At 39.3% G+C, this 19537-nt stretch overlaps 1 protein-coding gene across 1 annotated transcript in view; it reads left to right on the top strand.

Moving 5' to 3' along the window:
• Positions 1-19334, top strand: part of TREH (trehalase) — a 60037-nt gene extending 40703 nt beyond the window's left edge. Inside the window, exons 7-15 of the mRNA XM_063436172.1 lie at positions 401-517; positions 619-741; positions 1979-2028; positions 2711-2899; positions 3948-4165; positions 12580-12691; positions 13185-13297; positions 16027-16080; positions 17281-19334. Coding sequence (XP_063292242.1) covers positions 401-517; positions 619-741; positions 1979-2028; positions 2711-2899; positions 3948-4165; positions 12580-12691; positions 13185-13297; positions 16027-16080; positions 17281-17421 — 1117 coding nt within the window. The 3' untranslated portion in view covers positions 17422-19334. The remainder of the gene's footprint in view (positions 1-400; positions 518-618; positions 742-1978; positions 2029-2710; positions 2900-3947; positions 4166-12579; positions 12692-13184; positions 13298-16026; positions 16081-17280) is intronic.
• The last annotated feature ends 203 nt before the right edge of the window (positions 19335-19537 follow it).

Genomic DNA, 19537 nt, shown 5'->3' with positions numbered 1-19537 from the left:
AGCTGCATTGCTAGAATATGAAGTGTAGGAGAGTCTGAGTTTTATCTTAATACCTAGCTTGCTCGTAATGGACCATTGCAGTGAGTAGACAGTCACTAGCTGGTCTGCAGAAAACACATTGACAGAGCACATTAAGGGGGCAGACACAGACAATATCAGTACTGATTAAGGTTACACATTAAAAAAGTAATAAATATAATTAATAAAATGTAAAAAAAAATAAGACCTGAGAATCCGGTGCCTAGAGATACTTAAAATTAATATGGCTCTGGTTACCAGAGGTAAACAGCACTCAATTTCCAGGAGGGTTGGGGCAAAAAACTTGTACTAATTGTATTAGTTTCTATAGAAAGGTAACCATAGTTGGGGCATTTTTAACTCTGTTACTTTGGACACTCAGATATGGCTGGATCCCTAATGGAGGGAGGGTCTATTACATTCGCAGAAGTCAGCCACCGTTCCTTACCATGATGATGGACAGCTATATGGAAAATCAAAAGAACACCACCTTCCTTAGGTATGGCTTTAATTTGGCAATTGAAAATGTATGCATTGCCTTAGATTTGTTAAAAATGACCGAAAAAGATTAATGTCACCTTATTTTATCCATTTACAAAGTGAAAATATAGCTCTTCTGGAGAAAGAGTATAATTTCTGGATGACCAATCGAAGCGTGATTGTACCACTAGAAGGAACAAACTACAACCTGAATCGCTACAATGTTCCAGTAGGAGGGCCCAGGTGAAGTTACATTTTTTAATAGGCTTTTGCACTACAAAGCCATCTGTCCAGCAAATTATTATTAATTATGAGGGCAACAAAATGTTATCCATGAGTGTTGAATGTTATAGATGAGCTATATAAAATCAGATACAAATCCAGGACGCTACATGTGGGAGTGGAAAATTAATTTACCAACATAAAATACACAAGTGTGTCCCGTCTAGGCCCCTGCACTCTGCTGAAGACCTACGTCTATCCTTTGTCCGTACTCCCACCTCTGATGCTCGCCTTCAAGACTTCTCCAGGGCTGCACCTTTTCTCTGCAACTCCCTTCCCTTCTCCGTTAGACTTTCACCCAGTCCCCACTCATTCAAAAAATCATTGAAAACTCACTTCTTCAGGAAGCATATCAATTAAACTATTAACAGCTTTTCATCCCCACACCCTGATTCCTCTCCTGTAACTGTCAATAATATCCTACTAAGCCCTCAGGCCCTATTCTAGCAATCTACTTTGATACCTCTACTTTTACCCCTTGTGTCACCATAACCCACTCCCTCTAGCATGTAAGCTCATTGAGCAGGGCCCTCAACCGCTATGTTCCTGTGCGCCCAACTCGTCTAGTTACAAATACATGTCTGTTAGTCCACCTATTGTAGAGCGCTATGAAACTTGCAGGCGCTTTATAAATAATAAAATAATAATAATAATTTTAAATAAACTTTATGACTGGATGGGGATCAGGGATCGGAAAAACAAGCTGAAGTGATAGTACATAGAGTGACTAATCTTTCACCCTTAGATTTGGATAAATCAGCATTATATTTTGGAGACGTGTACTCACTGATTGTCCTGGATAAAGTTCCTGTGACTGTCTCTCACTGCTAGGTTTATTACTTTAACATGGGAACATTAGTAGTATGGTAACTAAAAATAAAAATGAATTATAACAAATGGAAATAATAAATAAGCGATGGAATATACAGATAGTGTTTCTTTCACTATATTATTTGCTTTAGTGCCTAGATCAGTGAAAGGTGTGCAGTGGGTTCTAAAAAATATGGTTTCTTATAAAAACAGCGTTTACAGTCCCGAAACTAATAGAAACCATTTCACCAAATCCTCACTTAGCAATAGTATTATTCATGTTTTGGACTAATGACACTAGCTATCTCAACCTCCTCCCTTAAAGCTGAAATTAGAAAAATGATTGCAAGTCGCCATGCTATACTAAGTTACTTTATCTCACCCACAGGCCAGAGTCTTATTCAGATGATTATGAACTTGCTGAAAACCTTACTACAGGTATGTTTCGTGAAACATGCACGATATGTTCAAGGCTGTCTAACTAGTCCTACAAAGGTTTCTGATCCGAACTAAAACTGTCTAACTAGTCCTATAAAGGTTTCTGATCCGAACTAAAACTGTCTAACTAGTCCTACAAAAGGTTTCTGATCCGAACTAAAACTGTCTAACTAGTCCTACAAAGGTTTCTGATCCGAACTAAAACTGTCTAACTAGTCCTATAAAGGTTTCTGATCCGAACTAAAACTGTCTAACTAGTCCTATAAAGGTTTCTGATCCAAACTAAAACTGTCTAACTACTCCTATAAAGGTTTCTGATCCAAACTAAAACTGTCTAACTAGTCCTACAAAAGGTTTCTGATCCAAACTAAAACTGTCTAACTAGTCCTATAAAGGTTTCTGATCCGAACTAAAACCGTCTAACTAGTTCTATAAAGGTTTCTGATCCTGACTATTTTTTATTAATATATTATTTATTAATACAGTTAGGCTAGGATACAGAGATATATAATCTAAACAGTTAACCTTTGCAAATCCTACTCGGTGTGATTAGGGAAGTATTTATATGCTGGTCTTCCTCTCCAGATATAGTAGTTTGATTCTCTATTTTGCTTAGAGTAAAATTATTTTTTCTTTAGTAATGGTCTTTCTTCTTTTTTTTTTTTTTTTTTTTTTTTTTTAGCTGAGCAGCAATCTCTTTGGGCAGAGCTGAAAGCAGCTGCGGAGTCTGGCTGGGACTTTTCTTCTCGCTGGTTTTCGAAATCTCGACAGGATCTCAAAGGCACCAAGACCAGCTCTGTGATCCCCGTGGACCTGAATGCCATATTGTGTCGAGTTGAGAGAACACTAGTCAAGTTCTACAAGGAACTCAGTGAGAAGTCATTTCACCACCAGATGTGCTTATAGCAAACATGTATTTCTAACGCTATAATGCCCCTGTTAGATACAGGTCACCCCCCCCCCCCACACACACACATTTCCAATAAAAAATATTCAAATTTTGATTCCCTTTTCCAGTGCTGAGGCTCTCTCAACACTGTTTACCTGTCCACCTCACACAATGTCATCAAGGAGGCATGCTCCAATTCAACACTCCTCGTAGAGGAGCATTGGGGACTGGATATACAGAGAGTGCCCCGCGAGCATACAAGCTTCCCCATAGGAAAGCACGGTTTTGGATACTCCTATGGGCTTTCTTTTCACGTGACAGATTTTTACTTTGGAACTCTAGTATAAATTCAGACACATCAAAAGTACTATGTCCCCACGAATTAGGATAGAACATAGGTATTGGTGCCCAAAATAGGGACTATCCCTCCTACATTATGAGTTTTTGGAGGTATGCAAAAGTTGTGCAAACAGGCAGTTGGCTAAATATGTATTTTATTTATTTCTGTGTGTGGGTCAGTGTGTCGCTGTGTCACTGCAGGCTTGTGTTTGAGTGTGTGGCAGTTTAGTGAAAAACTTCACAAGCCTGAAGCCTTCCAACAAAATAATAATTAAAGCACTGTATTAGCAATGGAAATATCGGTAATGCCCTGTCTAGGTCCATATTGCAAGTACTTACTGTGATTTTGCAGTGGCACAAGAGGTATTAAAGTATTTGGTGAGATGAAGATAAACCGATTTTCATCAAACTATTTATCAGATTCTGTAAAAAATATATCACAATAGTTGAAGATATATTTTGTTTCTGTTTAGTAATTTTGTTATAAGAATACTTTACATCAGGTATAGGTAATTTAAGTATAGCTAATGTTTCTTCTAAAGGCTGTAAAATTACCAGATACACATTAATTATCAGGAGAGGACTCCTATTCATAATACCATACATACAGTACAACGTGTTACCCTATTTCCCGTACAAATACTCCCAGTGCTAACATTCATCTCTCTCCTCTTTCTGACCTTTGCTATAGAAATGGATGAAAAGGCTTCTCAATTTCAGACTGCTTTGGATCAAAGAATTGAAGCAGTTAAGGCTGTGCTATGGGACGATGATGTAGGAGTCTGGTTGGACTACAATTTGGATGACAAAAGTCGAAACAAAGAGTTTTTCCCAAGCAATCTGTTCCCAATCTGGGCAACCTGCTACAACAACCAACAATATGTGGACAAAGCAGTCACCTATCTTGAGGTACATAGTGATGCATTTTTTATGTCATAGGCTAAAAGTCATACACATTTTAGTGTAGAGATTAAAGGGACACTTCAGACCCCTAGAGCAGATCAGGATGCTTTATGTGTGAATAATGTGTCCTCTTTATTGATATTACAAAAAGTGCAGATTTATAACTTTTACACATTAACGTTGTACACCCACCCCGTGGCTGTCAGACAGTCAGTCCTGTTACTTCCTGGTTGCATACCTCTGTCGAGATAAACTCAAGGACTTCTCATTAAGCTGCATTGGGAATTCTGTGATTGGACAGCCACAGAAAGTCTGGATTGGAGATAGAAGGGAAGAACTTGCTAAGCCTTTAAACAAGAGAAATGCAGGTTTTGAAAGCTGTCTTAGATATACCCCAGATGAAGGGAAAAATGCATGCATAATGGTATATGTATTAAACAGTGATTATTATTTTTTTACATTTGGACAGTCAAGTGTCCTATTAATGCTTATTTTAAAAGCTTTTCCTCGCCGTATCTTACTCCTGTATTGTGATTTGTTTTTCTTGGCTCTCTGTTACAGTGCCTGTGAATAAGCCGTTTGTTCTCTTGCATACTTCCATCCTTCACGGTTCTATATTTCTTTATAGGAACAATAAGCATCATAACACCTGCTGTATTTGTTAGTGCCCTGGCCCCTCCCAGTGTAAATAGTCCAGTCCTCTTTGCATCAATTTCATATCTTAAAATGTTCAGAGGCATGGAATGATGTCAGCAGGGAATGTATGAGTACAGTCTCTTCTCCCAAATAACAGGGTTTAATTTACCCTGGTACATTTCAGTAAAAGTTCCTAGACGTTACAGGGCCTTAGCAAAATGTCAGCCATCTGGCTATGAATGTGTATTTAACGTGTAGCAACCAAGTGTTCTTACGTGATACAGGGAGTGCAGAATTATTAGGCAAGTTGTATTTTTGAGGATTAATTTTATTATTGAACAACAACCATGTTCTCAATGAACCCAAAAAACTCATTAATATCAAAGCTGAATATTTTTGGAAGTAGTTTTTAGTTTGTTTTCAGTTTTAGCTATTTTAGGGGGATATCTGTGTGTGCAGGTGACTATTACTGTGCATAATTATTAGGCAACTTAACAAAAAACAAATATATACCCATTTCAATTATTTATTTTTACCAGTGAAACCAATATAACATCTCAACATTCACAAATATACATTTCTGACATTCAAAAACAAAAACAAAAACAAATCAGTGACCAATATAGCCACCTTTCTTTGCAAGGACACTCAAAAGCCTGCCATCCAGTGATTCTGTCAGTGTTTTGATCTGTTCACCATCAACATTGCGTGCAGAAGCAACCACAGCCTCCCAGACACTGTTCAGAGAGGTGTACTGTTTTCCCTCCTTGTAAATCTCACATTTGATGATGGACCACAGGTTCTCAATGGGGTTCAGATCAGGTGAACAAGGAGGCAATGTCATTAGATTTTCTTCTTTTATACCCTTTCTTGCCAGCCACGCTGTGGAGTACTTGGATGCGTGTGATGGAGCATTGTCCTGCATGAAAATCATGTTTTTCTTGAAGGATGCAGACTTCTTCCTGTACCACTGCTTGAAGAAGGTGTCTTCCAGAAACTGGCAGTAGGACTGGGAGTTGAGCTTGACTCCATCCTCAACCCGAAAAGGCCCCACAAGCTCATCTTTGATGATACCAGCCCAAACCAGTACTCCACCTCCACCTTGCTGGCGTCTGAGTCGGACTGGAGCTCTCTGCCCTTTACCAATCCAGCCACGGGCCCATCCATCTGGCCCATCAAGACTCACTCTCATTTCATCAGTCCATAAAACCTTAGAAAAATCAGTCTTGAGATATTTCTTGGCCCAGTCTTGACGTTTCAGCTTGTGTGTCTTGTTCAGTGGTGGTCGTCTTTCAGCCTTTCTTACCTTGGCCATGTCTCTGAGTATTGCACACCTTGTGCTTTTGGGCACTCCAGTGATGTTGCAGCTCTGAAATATGGCCAAACTGGTGGCAAGTGGCATCTTGGCAGCTGCACGCTTGACTTTTCTCAGTTCATGGGCAGTTATTTTGCGCCTTGGTTTTTCCACACGCTTCTTGCGACCCTGTTGACTATTTTGAATGAAACGCTTGATTGTTCGATGATCATGCTTCAGAAGCTTTGCAATTTTAAGAGTGCTGCATCCCTCTGCAAGATATCTCACTATTTTTGACTTTTCTGAGCCTGTCAAGTCCTTCTTTTGACCCATTTTGCCAAAGGAAAGGAAGTTGCCTAATAATTATGCACACCTGATATAGGGTGTTGATGTAATTAGACCACACCCCTTCTCATTACAGAGATGCACATCACCTAATATGCTTAATTGGTAGTAGGCTTTCGAGCCTATACAGCTTGGAGTAAGACAACATGCATAAAGAGGATGATGTGGTCAAAATACTAATTTGCCTAATAATTCTGCACTCCCTGTAGAGAGGGTGGTATGTTTTACATAATCTACATATATATTATATATTATATATATATATATATATATTGTGGGGATATTTATGGGATAATAGTAAACAGTTGAGAATTGCCCACTATTTCAATTCTCAGATCCCAAAGATCGTTATCGTGTAAGTGAAATGTATTCCATATAAATAAAATCACAATTTGTTATAAAAATACATACAATTTATTGTGAAAAATTAAATAATAATAATATGTAACATGCGTGATAATAATCAATGAATATTTAGTATAACATGGTATGCAATACAATGTGGTAATGTAAAAACATCTTCCAATGATTAACAATGATTTATGATAGTACTTCACAGAGAAACGAAAGTAAAACTTACACACAGACACAGAGCTTGCAGCTTAAGGCCATAAAAACTTTAGCTAACAGTTAGAATAACCCTTTCAATGCTGGTTAAACCTCCTAGGTAATTAAGACCTATTCTCATGTGATTTTAAATAAAATAACATTTAAACCAGCTCATTAGTCATTTCCTGGAACCATTAAATAAGAGAAATCTATCAAATTCTATAAGCAGAAGATAAGATATTTTATCATATTTTAGAGCAAATCAATACAGCTGGATAAATATCACGATATGCTAACATGTGATATGTCACATTAATATATATAATTATTACTTTCCATCTGCAGAATAGAATGCTTAATTATATACTCTTTAGTAACTAAGATTTCTAAATATCGAAATCTGATCGTGATTTATCCAGTCATATATCATGCTTTTAGAAAATTTTAATTAATTTAGATTAATTAAATGAAGCCAGTATAATTACCAGTTAGGTAGATTTTCTCATCATATGAGTAGGTAGTCTCAGGAACTGAATGGATGTGTGATGGTGTGTAAGAAATTCTGAGTGCCCTGGAGTGGATATCTGTCATGGATTTCTCTGCATTCAGGACCGGTGCTAGGATTTTTAGTTACACAGGCGAAGATGCATTTTGGTGCCCCCCACCCTTGTTTAAAATAAGGTTCATACAAACACAGAAATAATCATACAGAGACATACAGACACAGACAGAGACATACATGCAGGCATATAGACATACATACAGAGGCATACCGTCATACAGACACATACATACATAGACAGACATACAGAAACATACATACAGAGACATCCAAGCATACAGACACATACACGCATACAGAGACATACCGTCATACAGACACATACATATATACAGGTATACAGAGACATACAGGCATACAGACACATACGTACAAAGACATACAGGCATACAGACACATACATTTGTACATACAGAGACATACAGGCATACGGACACATACATTTGTTCATACAGAGACATACAGGTATACAGAAACATACAGACACATACATGCATACAGAAACATACATACAAAGACATACAGGCATACAGAGACATACATACATACATACATTCATACATACAGAGACATACACAATTACATACTTACATCAGTTCAATCTTGTCCCCTGGATGCATGCTGTCTGGCTCCTTGGAGTCCTGTCCTGCAGCCCAGCCCCATCACAGGGCGCCAGCCGCGCTGTGTGCGACACAGGGAGCAGGGATATGATGTCATTCATATCCTCGCCCCCTCCAACACATGGCGGCGGGCACCTGGTCGCAGGGGTTGCAGGGCTGTGACCCCTGCGACCGCGGTATGTACGCCAGTGCATGCAGATGCACACACAATTAAAGGACCACTACAGACACCCAGATCACATCAGCTCCATGAAGTGGTCTGTGTGTCAGGTCCCTCTAGTTTTAACCCTGCAGCTGAAAACATAGCAGTTTCAGAGAAACTGCTATGTTTCACCGAGGGTTAATCCAGCCTCTAGTGGATGTCTCACTGACAGCCGCTAGAGGAGCTTCCGCTATTCTAAAACACTGAACGTCCATAGGAAAGCATTGAGTAATGCTTTCCTATGGGCGGTTTGAATGCGTGCGCGGCAAGAGCATTCGGAGCTGAGAGGCGGAGGGATCCCCAGCGCCAAGGGAGTCCGGCGCTAGAGAAAGGTAAGTGCTGAAGACACACACACACTCTCACGAACAGATGCATACACACCAGCTAACAGACACACACATTTACTGACAGACACACTCAGCGACAGACATACATACACACTCACTTACAAAACATACACTCTCACTGACAAACACACACTCACTAACAGACATCAAACAGACTCACTAATACACACACAAACACACTCAGTAAGAGACACACAGTAACACACTTACTGACACTCACTAGCAGACACACTCACTGACACTCACTAGCAGACACACACTGACACTCACTAGCAGACACAGTCACTGACACTCACTAGCAGACACACTCACTGACACTCACTAGCAGACACACTCACTGACACTCACTGACACTCACTAGCAGACACACTCACTGACACTCACTAGCAGACACACTCACTGACACTCACTAGCAGACACACTCACTGACACTCACTAGCAGACACACACTGACACTCACTAGCAGACACACACTGACACTCACTAGCAGACACACTCACTGACACACTAGCAGACACACTCACTGACACACTAGCAGACACACACTGACACTCACTAGCAGACACTCACTAGCAGACACACTCACTGACACACTAGCAGACACACTCACTGACACTAGCAGACACACTCACTGACACTCACTAGCAAACACACACACTGACACTCACTAGCAAACACACACACTGACACTCACTAGCAGACACACACACTGACACTCACTAGCAGACACACACACACACTAACACTCACACTAACACATGTTTTTTTTTTAATTTAATCCCTCAGCCTCTTTACCTTTTTGGAGTGCTGAAGGGATTCCCTGGGGTCCAGTGGTGCTGCTGGGCTCCTGGGCTGGCTGGCTCCCTCCCTGGCTGGTTAGCTGGCTGGCTGGCTAGCTAGCTGGCTGGCTGACTTGCTGACTGGCTCCCGGGCGGGCGCGAGGGAGCACTCTCCCATGTGTGCTTCCTCTTCAGCTCCCTCGCGCACCGCGTAGGGATGCCGGCGCCGGAAGATGACGTCATCTTCTGGCTCCGGTATCAGTATGCAGCGCGCAAAGGAGCTGAAGAGGAAGCACACATGGGAGAGTGCTCCCTCGCGCGCCCGCAGAACCGGGCGCTCGGCCACGCTACAACAGGTCGTCGGTTGGAGGGGAGCGGAGTGCGCTTCCCTCCTTCCGGTCAGCCTGATTTTGCGCCCCCAGGGCCGGTGCGCCCTAAGGCGGCTGCCTGGGTCGCCTTATGGTAGCGCCGGCCCTGTCTGCATTGCCCCCGACTGCTCACCTCTTGCTTCTTTGCTTCCTTTGCATTCCTCTTGCATACCTCTCTCTTCCCTTTGTCTTAACTTTTAAAGGGAAAAATTCACTAGGTGATAGACCAATAGAAAACTGGAGGTGTGGTTACCTTCCAGATAGCAATTTAAGTATTTGGTCTATAGAGGGCAGTGTCATCCCACTAAACATTCCTATCCAGGAAAGAGTTTACTTTTCCTGGTGGCTATTTTGACGTCATTTACCTTATCTTTATAGTTGTCTACAACTCATGTTTTCTGTCAGTTCAAAGAGTTTTTTTTAGGCTTTCTTCAGACTATGAATGTAGGAACTGAGGGTGGACCCAAGCCCAAATGAGCTCAGGGGCACCAAGGAAGATTCTATGAGTCTACTCTTGTATGGACGAAATAAAAACACCTTTATTGTAGGGTATAAATTCCCCAAAAAAGTAAAGGAAACTTATAAATAATGCTAACACATCTAATAAATCGTATTGAGGGAGGTAGTGATATATATACAGCTGAGAAAGGAGTGAGCAATTAAATCTTACACAGTATAATACTTAAGACCCTCTAAACAGGGGTTTCTTTAGGTATCCATGTAATCTGTGTATGAAATAGACAATACTTGTTGAGGACTAAAAAACTCTTGAAAGAAATAAGGTAGTATCTTTTATAAGTAGAGCTATTAACTTAGTCAATAGTAGGATTGATACAGTTAGACATTAAAGCCTTAAACATAGTATCAATTGTATCCAGGACTAGCAAGTCTTATGTGATGTATTGCTATTGCTTCTAATTACTGGGCTTCACCAAAGGGCCTAAGATGAGCTGTCCATATAAGGGGTTAAAATACCCCAAACGCTTAGTATATTACTTTGCACACAGATGGAAAACTCATTCAGTGGTTATAATCTCTACAGGGGATTCTGTAGCCTAGCCTAAGCAACAGATATACACGCTGTTGCTCCTGTTGGAAAGTTGTTAAACTTTCACCAGAATCCCTGAGATACGCTGTCCATATAAGGGGTTAAATGCCCCCAATGCTTAGTATATTGCTTAGCACAAAAATGGAAAGCTTCTGCAGTGGTTATAATCTCTACAGGAGATTCTGTAGTATAGCCCAAGCAACAGATATTCGCGCTGTTACCCCTTATGTAGACAACTTATCGCAGGCATTCTGGTGAAGGTTTAGCAACTTTCCAACCCCTATATGGACAGCTCATCTTAGGCCCTTTGGTGAAGCCCAGTAATTAGAAGCAATAGCAATACATCACATAAGACTTGCTAGTCCTGGATACAATTGATACTATGTTTAAGGCTTTAATGTCTAACTGTATCAATCCTACTATTGACTAAGTTAATAGCTCTACTTATAAAAGATACTACCTTATTTCTTTCAAGAGTTTTTTAGTCCTCAACAAGTATTGTCTACACAGATTACATAGATACCTAAAGAAACCCCTGTTTAGAGGGTCTTAAGTATTATACTGTGTAAGATTTAATTGCTCACTCCTTTCTCAGCTGTATATATCACTACCTCCCTCAATACGATTTATTAGATGTGTTAGCATTATTTATAAGTTTCCTTTACTTTTTTGGGGAATTTATACCCTACAATAAAGGTGTTTTTATTTCGTCCATACAAGAGTAAACTCATAGAATCTTCCTTGGTGCCCCTGAGCTCATTTGGGCTTGGGTCCACCCTCAGTTCCTACATTCATTTCGTAATCAAGGGTTATCCCCTATCTAAGATTCTGTGGACACACTATAGATCCTGTTTATCAGGAGTCTCATTACTTTATAATTATTCAGACTATGATTCTCCAATTCCTGCTGTAATTTCTAATATGACAGTTTGTAAACTAAGTTTCACCTTTCTCTTACAATGGGAATCTTATACAATATCGAAAGTAAAATTAAATTATTTAATCTTCTCTGTCATAAATGTCTGGTTTTAGAATTAATTATATTCCATTAGCATTTAGACAGTCTGTCCATCCCCCGTTCTCATTTCTTATCAACAGGTTTGTATATACTAAGCATTCCTTTAGCTTCTGGCAAAGTGGTTAATTTTACAGAAGGGATAGAAATCTTGTGTCTTTTGTTAGCTTGAAGATAACAAAATGGAGTTTGCTCTGTTCAGAATGATTTAGGCAATATACACTTTAATTTCTATCATAGCACAATATGTCTGCCGATATAAATATATACAATATATATATACAAAAATGAAATATAGGGAGCACTCACAGGTCTCAAAAAATCGTGCAAATGGTGTATTAGGTCATCAAAAAAATCAACTGTGTTTACAAAATAATCAATATTTCGACCCAAAATCCAATCTTGATAAAAACCGAATGGGTCTAAACGTTTTTTTTTTCGTAAGCTTATACATATATATATAATCAGTAAACTCTAGAATATATATATATATATATATATATATATATATATATATATATTATATTATTATGTAAAAGCAACAATGTATTTTTTGTTTTATTAAGATTAAAAAATGGCCAAACATATGTATTGACTGGCCTTATTTCCTTACAATGATTTACAGGTAATATTGCACCTCTAATTTCTCCTACAGAATAATCCAGCGTTTAAATACAAAAATGGACTTCCTACCACTATGAAAAATACCGGACAACAGTGGGATTTTCCCAATGCATGGGCCCCACTACAGCACATGGTCATTGAAGGTAAGGACAGTCAGTGATATGGTTGGCTGACACCGATTGGGTAAAAGAGATGAAGTCAAAAGGCAACTTTTATATACTAATTATATTATATTATTAAATTGCATGCATTTTTCATGCTGATTACTCATCACAAGATCATTGGTAAATGAAAGGTAGTGGAGTGGAGAGGTTTAAAATAGCAAATGATAAAATGTACCCTTATAAATTCTTTTCAAACTTTATTTTAGAATGTTTTCAAAGAATAATTTTATTTTTAAACTTTATGATAATTGTTTTTTAAAGCCCTATTCTAAATAATGCATTAAAAATAGGTCACCTCCAGTCTGTAGTGCTTCTTTAATATTGATATGCTTAATTAATTAAGCCTAATAAAATAATGATGAAATAATATAAAGCTTCTTATAACATCCATTGGCCACATAAAAAAACATTCATTTAGCTAACCATTTTTTTTTATTCTCACCTCCAATAATTCCTGGTGGTTTTTTTTTAGGTCTGGAAAAAACTGGCTCAAACAAGGCAAAAGAACTTGCTTTTTCCTTGGCCCAGAAATGGATTCAAACCAACTATGAAGTGTACCAGAAATATAATGCAATGTTTGAAAAGGTACCTGGAATGAAAAGCACATTCGCATTTTAACTTCAGTTACAAAAAAATCGATTTCCTAATTATCCTAATTTAGATATTATGGAAATGCATGTCTAACATCTATCATCCATCTGTCACTGTCTGTGGGTCTATCTATGTGTTTGTCTGTCTGTTTCTTTATTTATCTAATTGGCAGCCACTTTGTCCTACATTGGTAACTAAATCTATAATGATTTCTGACTTTAAGCCAGTATCAAATTACAGTTATTAAAGCAATCACAGTCCAAATTTCACAAAGATTAGTAGTCCCAGTTGTGATAGGAGCACTCAAGGCTGCGACACCAAAGTTGTGGAAGTGACTTCAACAGATTCCAGGTGGGACATCTGAGAACGCTGTCCAAAAAAGTGCAGCTCTAGAAACAGCTAAGATACTGCTCAGAACACTAAAAATTCCAGGTCTCTGGTAGAGGACTCAAGAATGAGGAATATATACCACTCAAGACGGCTGAAAAAAAATAATCAATTTTAATAATATATATATATAAATATCAAAATACACTTAGAATGAAATATATATAATTTCATTCTCCATGCATTTATATATTATTTATATGTAATTTATATAGAATTGTATTGATTATAAATTGGGAGACATGCCTGACAATCCAGACAGAAACACCAGAGAATTTAATTTGCAAGCCCTATATTTGACCCTGTAACTTTCCAAGACCCCATAAAAACTGGACATATGGGGTAATGTTGTACTGAATGTAAATATGAGTGTGTTTTTTAGAACAGTATCCAAATATGAGTGTTTTAGAGTAGTAAAACGTATGACAATAATATTGTCAGTGAAAATTCAATTTTTGTGTGAAAAATGAAAAGAAACTAATATGAACACTTCCTTTGGCCACGGTTTGTGACTAAGTGGATACTAAAGACTGGACATTCCACCTTTTTGAATACCCCGGCTTGTCTACTTTTGCAAATGGTACTTCATTTTCATTCCTGGGCTGCCATGCGGTCTCAAAGGCAACATAGGCCCAGGAAACCAATCTGGCAAACTTCAATGTATAAAGCTGAAATAAGCAAGCCCTATATTTGACCCTGTAACTTTTCAAAACACCATGAAGTCTGCACATGGGGGGGCATCGTTCTACTCGTGGGACTTGTGTTTTATTATGACATTTACAGTTACAATGCCATGCAGAACTTGAAGATACTGTACACAGAAACCAAGTCTTGCATCCCTGTCGCAGCTATGCTAATGGTCCGGGTGCATCTTTGGATACCCAAATCGTTATTCTGACCACCCGAGATCCTAAACTCCGGCAACTGAGGCCTGCAGGGGAGAGACAGCCGCTCTCCTCTCTTACTACCTGCCACAGGACTACCTCGACCTCAACTCTCTTCTCCCCACCCCAGGACCAGTGGGGGATATCCCAGTCCTTGCTGTGCGCCCGGAGCAACATGTCTGTGCCGACCCCTGCACAGCGGGGTGGCACCAGGGTCGGTTACACACGAGGCACATGTAAAATAGCGGCTGAGTACTCACCGCTAAAGCAGACGCAGCCTGCAACTCCAATACAGCGTTCTGCCCACCGCACCGATCACTTGCAGCGTCTTGACGATCTATTTAACAGTTTTTGGGAGAAGCTTCAGAAACGCGCACAGTGTGCCAAGATTAGGCGGCATGACCCCGTGAAAGCAGGTGAGAAGGATCACGGGCAGCCAGGAGAGAGGGGGACTATTCCCGACCATCATCAACGCCCACCCTAGCCTTCTGGGCTGAAGGCCAAGAGGGTCCCGACCCGAAAGCATCAGCCACACAGGCGGCTGCTTCAGCGACGCAAGAGGCAGTTTACCTACAGGCCTCCCGCCACCCCCACGAGAGTGGGACACTCGGGCATTGTACACCGACGAGTTAGGGGCCAGGAGATGCGGGCCTATACCCCAGCCTGGGGCTGGAGGGACACCTGAGTGGCAGCACCTCCCCGCGACCAGCCCAAGCAACTCAGCTACTTTCCAGCAGCAAGAATAGGATGAGAGAGGCGACTAACCACGAACTCTCCTATGACCCGCATACTCTCTCTACCGGATCTTTGTGCATATGTCACAGATGTGATGCCTCGCATATATATATTTGCTTCCATATATTTTTGTTTACCTTTTGATTAATTTTGTGTATTATTGTCTACCCTGGTTTATTACATGTAGGGTCTAGAGTATATACGCAATGCCTTACTCGAGGCTCCGGACCGCAGTGACTTGCAGTCACTAGTGTAGCCAGTATGTCTAGCAATTAACCCTTCCCAGCATGACTGGCTCTCGACGAGCCACACTTGCAGACTAGATAGGGGCTGCATTTTAGTTGATAGCAATAGGCACCTCGAGCCTGTTTGTACCAAACTTATGCACTGCAAAAATATAAAATAAATAAATAAATTGATAGGATTTATTTTATTTTTTTATAAATATATAATGCAATGTAAAGTGATAAATTGCATTGCGGTGTTTTATGTGAAGTCAGGGAGAGACTCACATCAGTGTGAGAGCAGCTGTGTTCAATATATATTTTATTTACTCTACTATAAGCGACTTATTTGCACAGATCACGTTTGGTTTTATATATATTATATATGATGATATATAGTATCTAAGCAGTATGCACATAGAAATGTAAACATTGCTGATAGGCAACAAAAACCTGCAATTTAAGTGCATGTTTCTTCTTTTTTACTCCGTAGTATAATGTTGAAAATGACAGCGAACCAGGCGGTGGAGGTGAATATGAAGTGCAGGTAAGTTGCTAAAACAGAGCAGGCAGCTTGCCACGAAAGGAGAGAGTAAGATATTTTATCATTTTTATTCATTAAAGTAAGAATTATCAGGAATTTAAAAGTGGCTCTGTCACTCCCATATCAAAAGTTAAAGATCGAATCTTTCTGAAATACTCAGATTGACTGTATTGGAATTTCAATTAAATTCTCACCTAGTCGAGAGATATACAGAGACAACGTAGGGACTACTTTGTCTCAGTACATTTCTTATGCATAACAAAAAAGGAGGAGCTACCTTAAGTCAAGTTTGACATTTTCTCCAGCCGTCTCCAGGGACAGCTGCAGGGAAAAAAGCTCTTTCTGTGTAGTATCTCGCTGTCTTCTCCATCGACCTCAATGCTGTACTCTAGCGCATGTATTAGAGTACAGCGCTGACATCTGCTCCTGGCAGTTGGAGCGGCACGAGCTGCCGAGGACTGGGAGGAAGAGCACGCGTGAAGGACAGGTTCAGGTCAGTAAATCTCACCTTTCCCTGCCCCCACATGGCCATCGGATCCCCAGCCGGGATGTCACCATCAGGGGTCATTGCAAATTTTGCAAAGACCTAGTGCATTGACAGAGCCGCTATAATGCTTTAAATAGCCAGATTAAAGCATAGCTGGCTTAAAATGTTTTCCCATTTTGGTCTTAAATTTGACACTCACTTGACATTCCTGGCAATTCTCACTTTAGTGAATAACTCTGTCAATTATTAGATACTGGGACACATACTCACCAGCAGAAATTAGGAGAAGATCCTTACACCACAAGTGGTTGATCTTTATTTTTGGTAAAAGAGTAGATTATGACTCTATACCAGGGATAATCCACAGGTATCTATCAAAGTGCATTATGCTGATCCAATCTGTTTCAAGTGAAACACTTATTGGGGATGTAGGATTATTATTAAGGATGAAGTTCATCAAGCACTAGAGAGTTCCAAGTTCACTATCCTTGCTTTCGAACATCACATGGTTTTATTGGCAATTTGTGTTAATGAGAAGATCCTCCTTCTTCACATTATATGTCCCCAAGACTGGTATAAATGAATAACATCCTTTAAACTGTTACATATTTGTCACTGGAATAATGCCCCAAAACTTACTGGAATATTTTACATAGCTGTCTTTCGAATCCTAAACTGGCAACCTTCTCTATCCTAATGGTGTGTTTCTTTTTTAGTTGGGTTTCGGCTGGAGTAATGGAGTTGTATTTCAGCTACTGGACCTCTATGGAGCCCAACTGACATCCAGTTCTGTCCTTTGCTCTACAGTTTCATGGGTACTCGTTACCCTGCCCTTCATCATTTCTCTGTGGACATAAATGTACATTAAAGGAAACAAATATGTATTCCTAATGTTAGAGCTATGTGTGGTCTCACAGCAGCATGCGATCCTCAATACTTTCAATCCAATGCTTTCTCTTAGGAAATCACTCAGCAGGGGAGGGGGAGCTAGTGCACATGTGCCGCTGTCACCACTCTGCCTAAATCAGTATCTCCTCACAGAGATGCATTGACTCAATGCATTTCTATGAGGAGCATTCTTCTCCCCAATGTAACCAGGAAACCCCTCTAGTGGCTGTCAAGTGACAGCCACTAGAGGCGGCAATGAAACAGCAATGTAAACACTGCTTTGTCTCAGAAGGCATTGTTTAAACTGCAGGGACAGTCTCCTTGCACCAGAACTGCTGCATTAAACTGTAATGTTCCGGTGCTTAGAGTGTCCCTTTCAGCCAGCGGTACCCAAAAGATAGATCCCCAGATGTTTTAAAACTACAGCTTCCATTATGTTTTTGTGTTTATAGAAGGCATTCTAAATGCATGCAGAACATTATGGGAGTTGTAGCTACATAATCTGGGAAACTACCTTTTGGGCACCCCTGCGTTAAGCTATTTCTGATCTCAGTCACTCAAATAGAAACATAGAATGTGACAGCAGATAAGAACCATTCGGCCAACTAGTCTGCCCAGTTTTCTAAATACTTTCATTAGTCCCTGGCCTTATCTTATAGTTAGGATAGCCTTTTGCCTACCCCACGCATGCTTAAACTCCTCTACTGTGTTAACCTCTACCACTTCAACTGGAATGCTATTCTATGCATCCACTACCCTCTCAGTAAAGATACTTGCTGATATTATTTTTAAACCTTTGCCCCTCTAATTTAAGACTATGTCCTCTTGTTGTGGTAGTTTTTCTTCTTTTAAATATAGTCTGCTCCTTTACTGTGTTGATTCCCTTTATGTATTTCAAAGTTTCTATCATATTCTATCATAAAATTCTCTAAATCAGCTATGCTTTGGGTTCAGCTACTTTGTCCTAAATTTTGAAATTATCTTTGAATTCACTTTGCATGATAACCATTCTTTTTCAAACCTTTGTCTTCAAACACACTCAATTCTACAGACTTATTGCTTCACCCTTAATTTTTGTTCTACGTCTATTTCAAATTTAAGGATTGATTTCAAACAAAAAGCAATACAGCTGCCCAGTGAAAACTGTGCAACGTTTTATGAACTTTGTGATGACATTGTCTTCTGAATAACCACAATCGAGCAAAGCTTTTAAGTATATAACATGCGAAATTCAAGCAACATGTGTCTCATCAACTGAGTATGTTGTGTGCATATATTTGCAAACTTTAGCTGGGAACAAAAATGCTTTTTATCATATAATTTTAACCTATCCTTGTGTGGAATTTCTGCAGTATAAAAATAACCTTGGCTCTTCATGAAACACCGATTTGTTTTTAAGAGAAACGCATACTTTGTATATTTGTTGCTGTACCTCCATATTTTAAATTCTGTTTTACTTGCTTATTTCTATAAAATCTTGTGGAGCAAATATGTTTATTTTTTTGCCCTTTGATTAGCATGTTTTAATATGTGATAGCCTACTCGCCTTCCTGATCTCATAATTTATGTGTAAAATAGCTGTGTGGAGTGTTCAGTGGGGTAACAATTTAATTCCTTCAAAATATTTCACGATAAAGTTACCTGCGTTCTGTATTATATCTATAGACAGATTTTTATTACTTTTTTTATGAACAGTTAAAGTGAGATCGTTTAAGCCTTCTATTCTCTATTTACACTAAAACAAACAAAAAACATACAATAGATTGCAATTAAAGTACGCCAGTGTTGTTATGTCAAATAAATATACACATATTGGTAATGAACTATGATGAGTGATAATCGAATGTGTGTACGAGATTAACAGTACAAATTGTAATGTTACGTATAATAAACAAGATTGCAATTTTATATATAATAAAAAGTGCAAACCTTAATCTTTGTGGATTATTTTTGCTTAGTGACTTAATGTTAAATGTCTATTAAAGTCTTAAAGCGACTCTCTTTTCTTCAGTGTCTGGCCTCCAGCTTCCCTATAGCTCACCCCTGCCCCCCAACAACCATCTCTGACCTTAGAACCAGTGCGCC

The sequence above is a fragment of the Pelobates fuscus genome, chromosome 11 (genome assembly GCF_036172605.1).
Source record: "Pelobates fuscus isolate aPelFus1 chromosome 11, aPelFus1.pri, whole genome shotgun sequence".
NCBI classification, from domain to species: Eukaryota; Metazoa; Chordata; class Amphibia; order Anura; family Pelobatidae; genus Pelobates; species Pelobates fuscus.
This window is presented reverse-complemented; position numbering and strand designations above follow the sequence as displayed.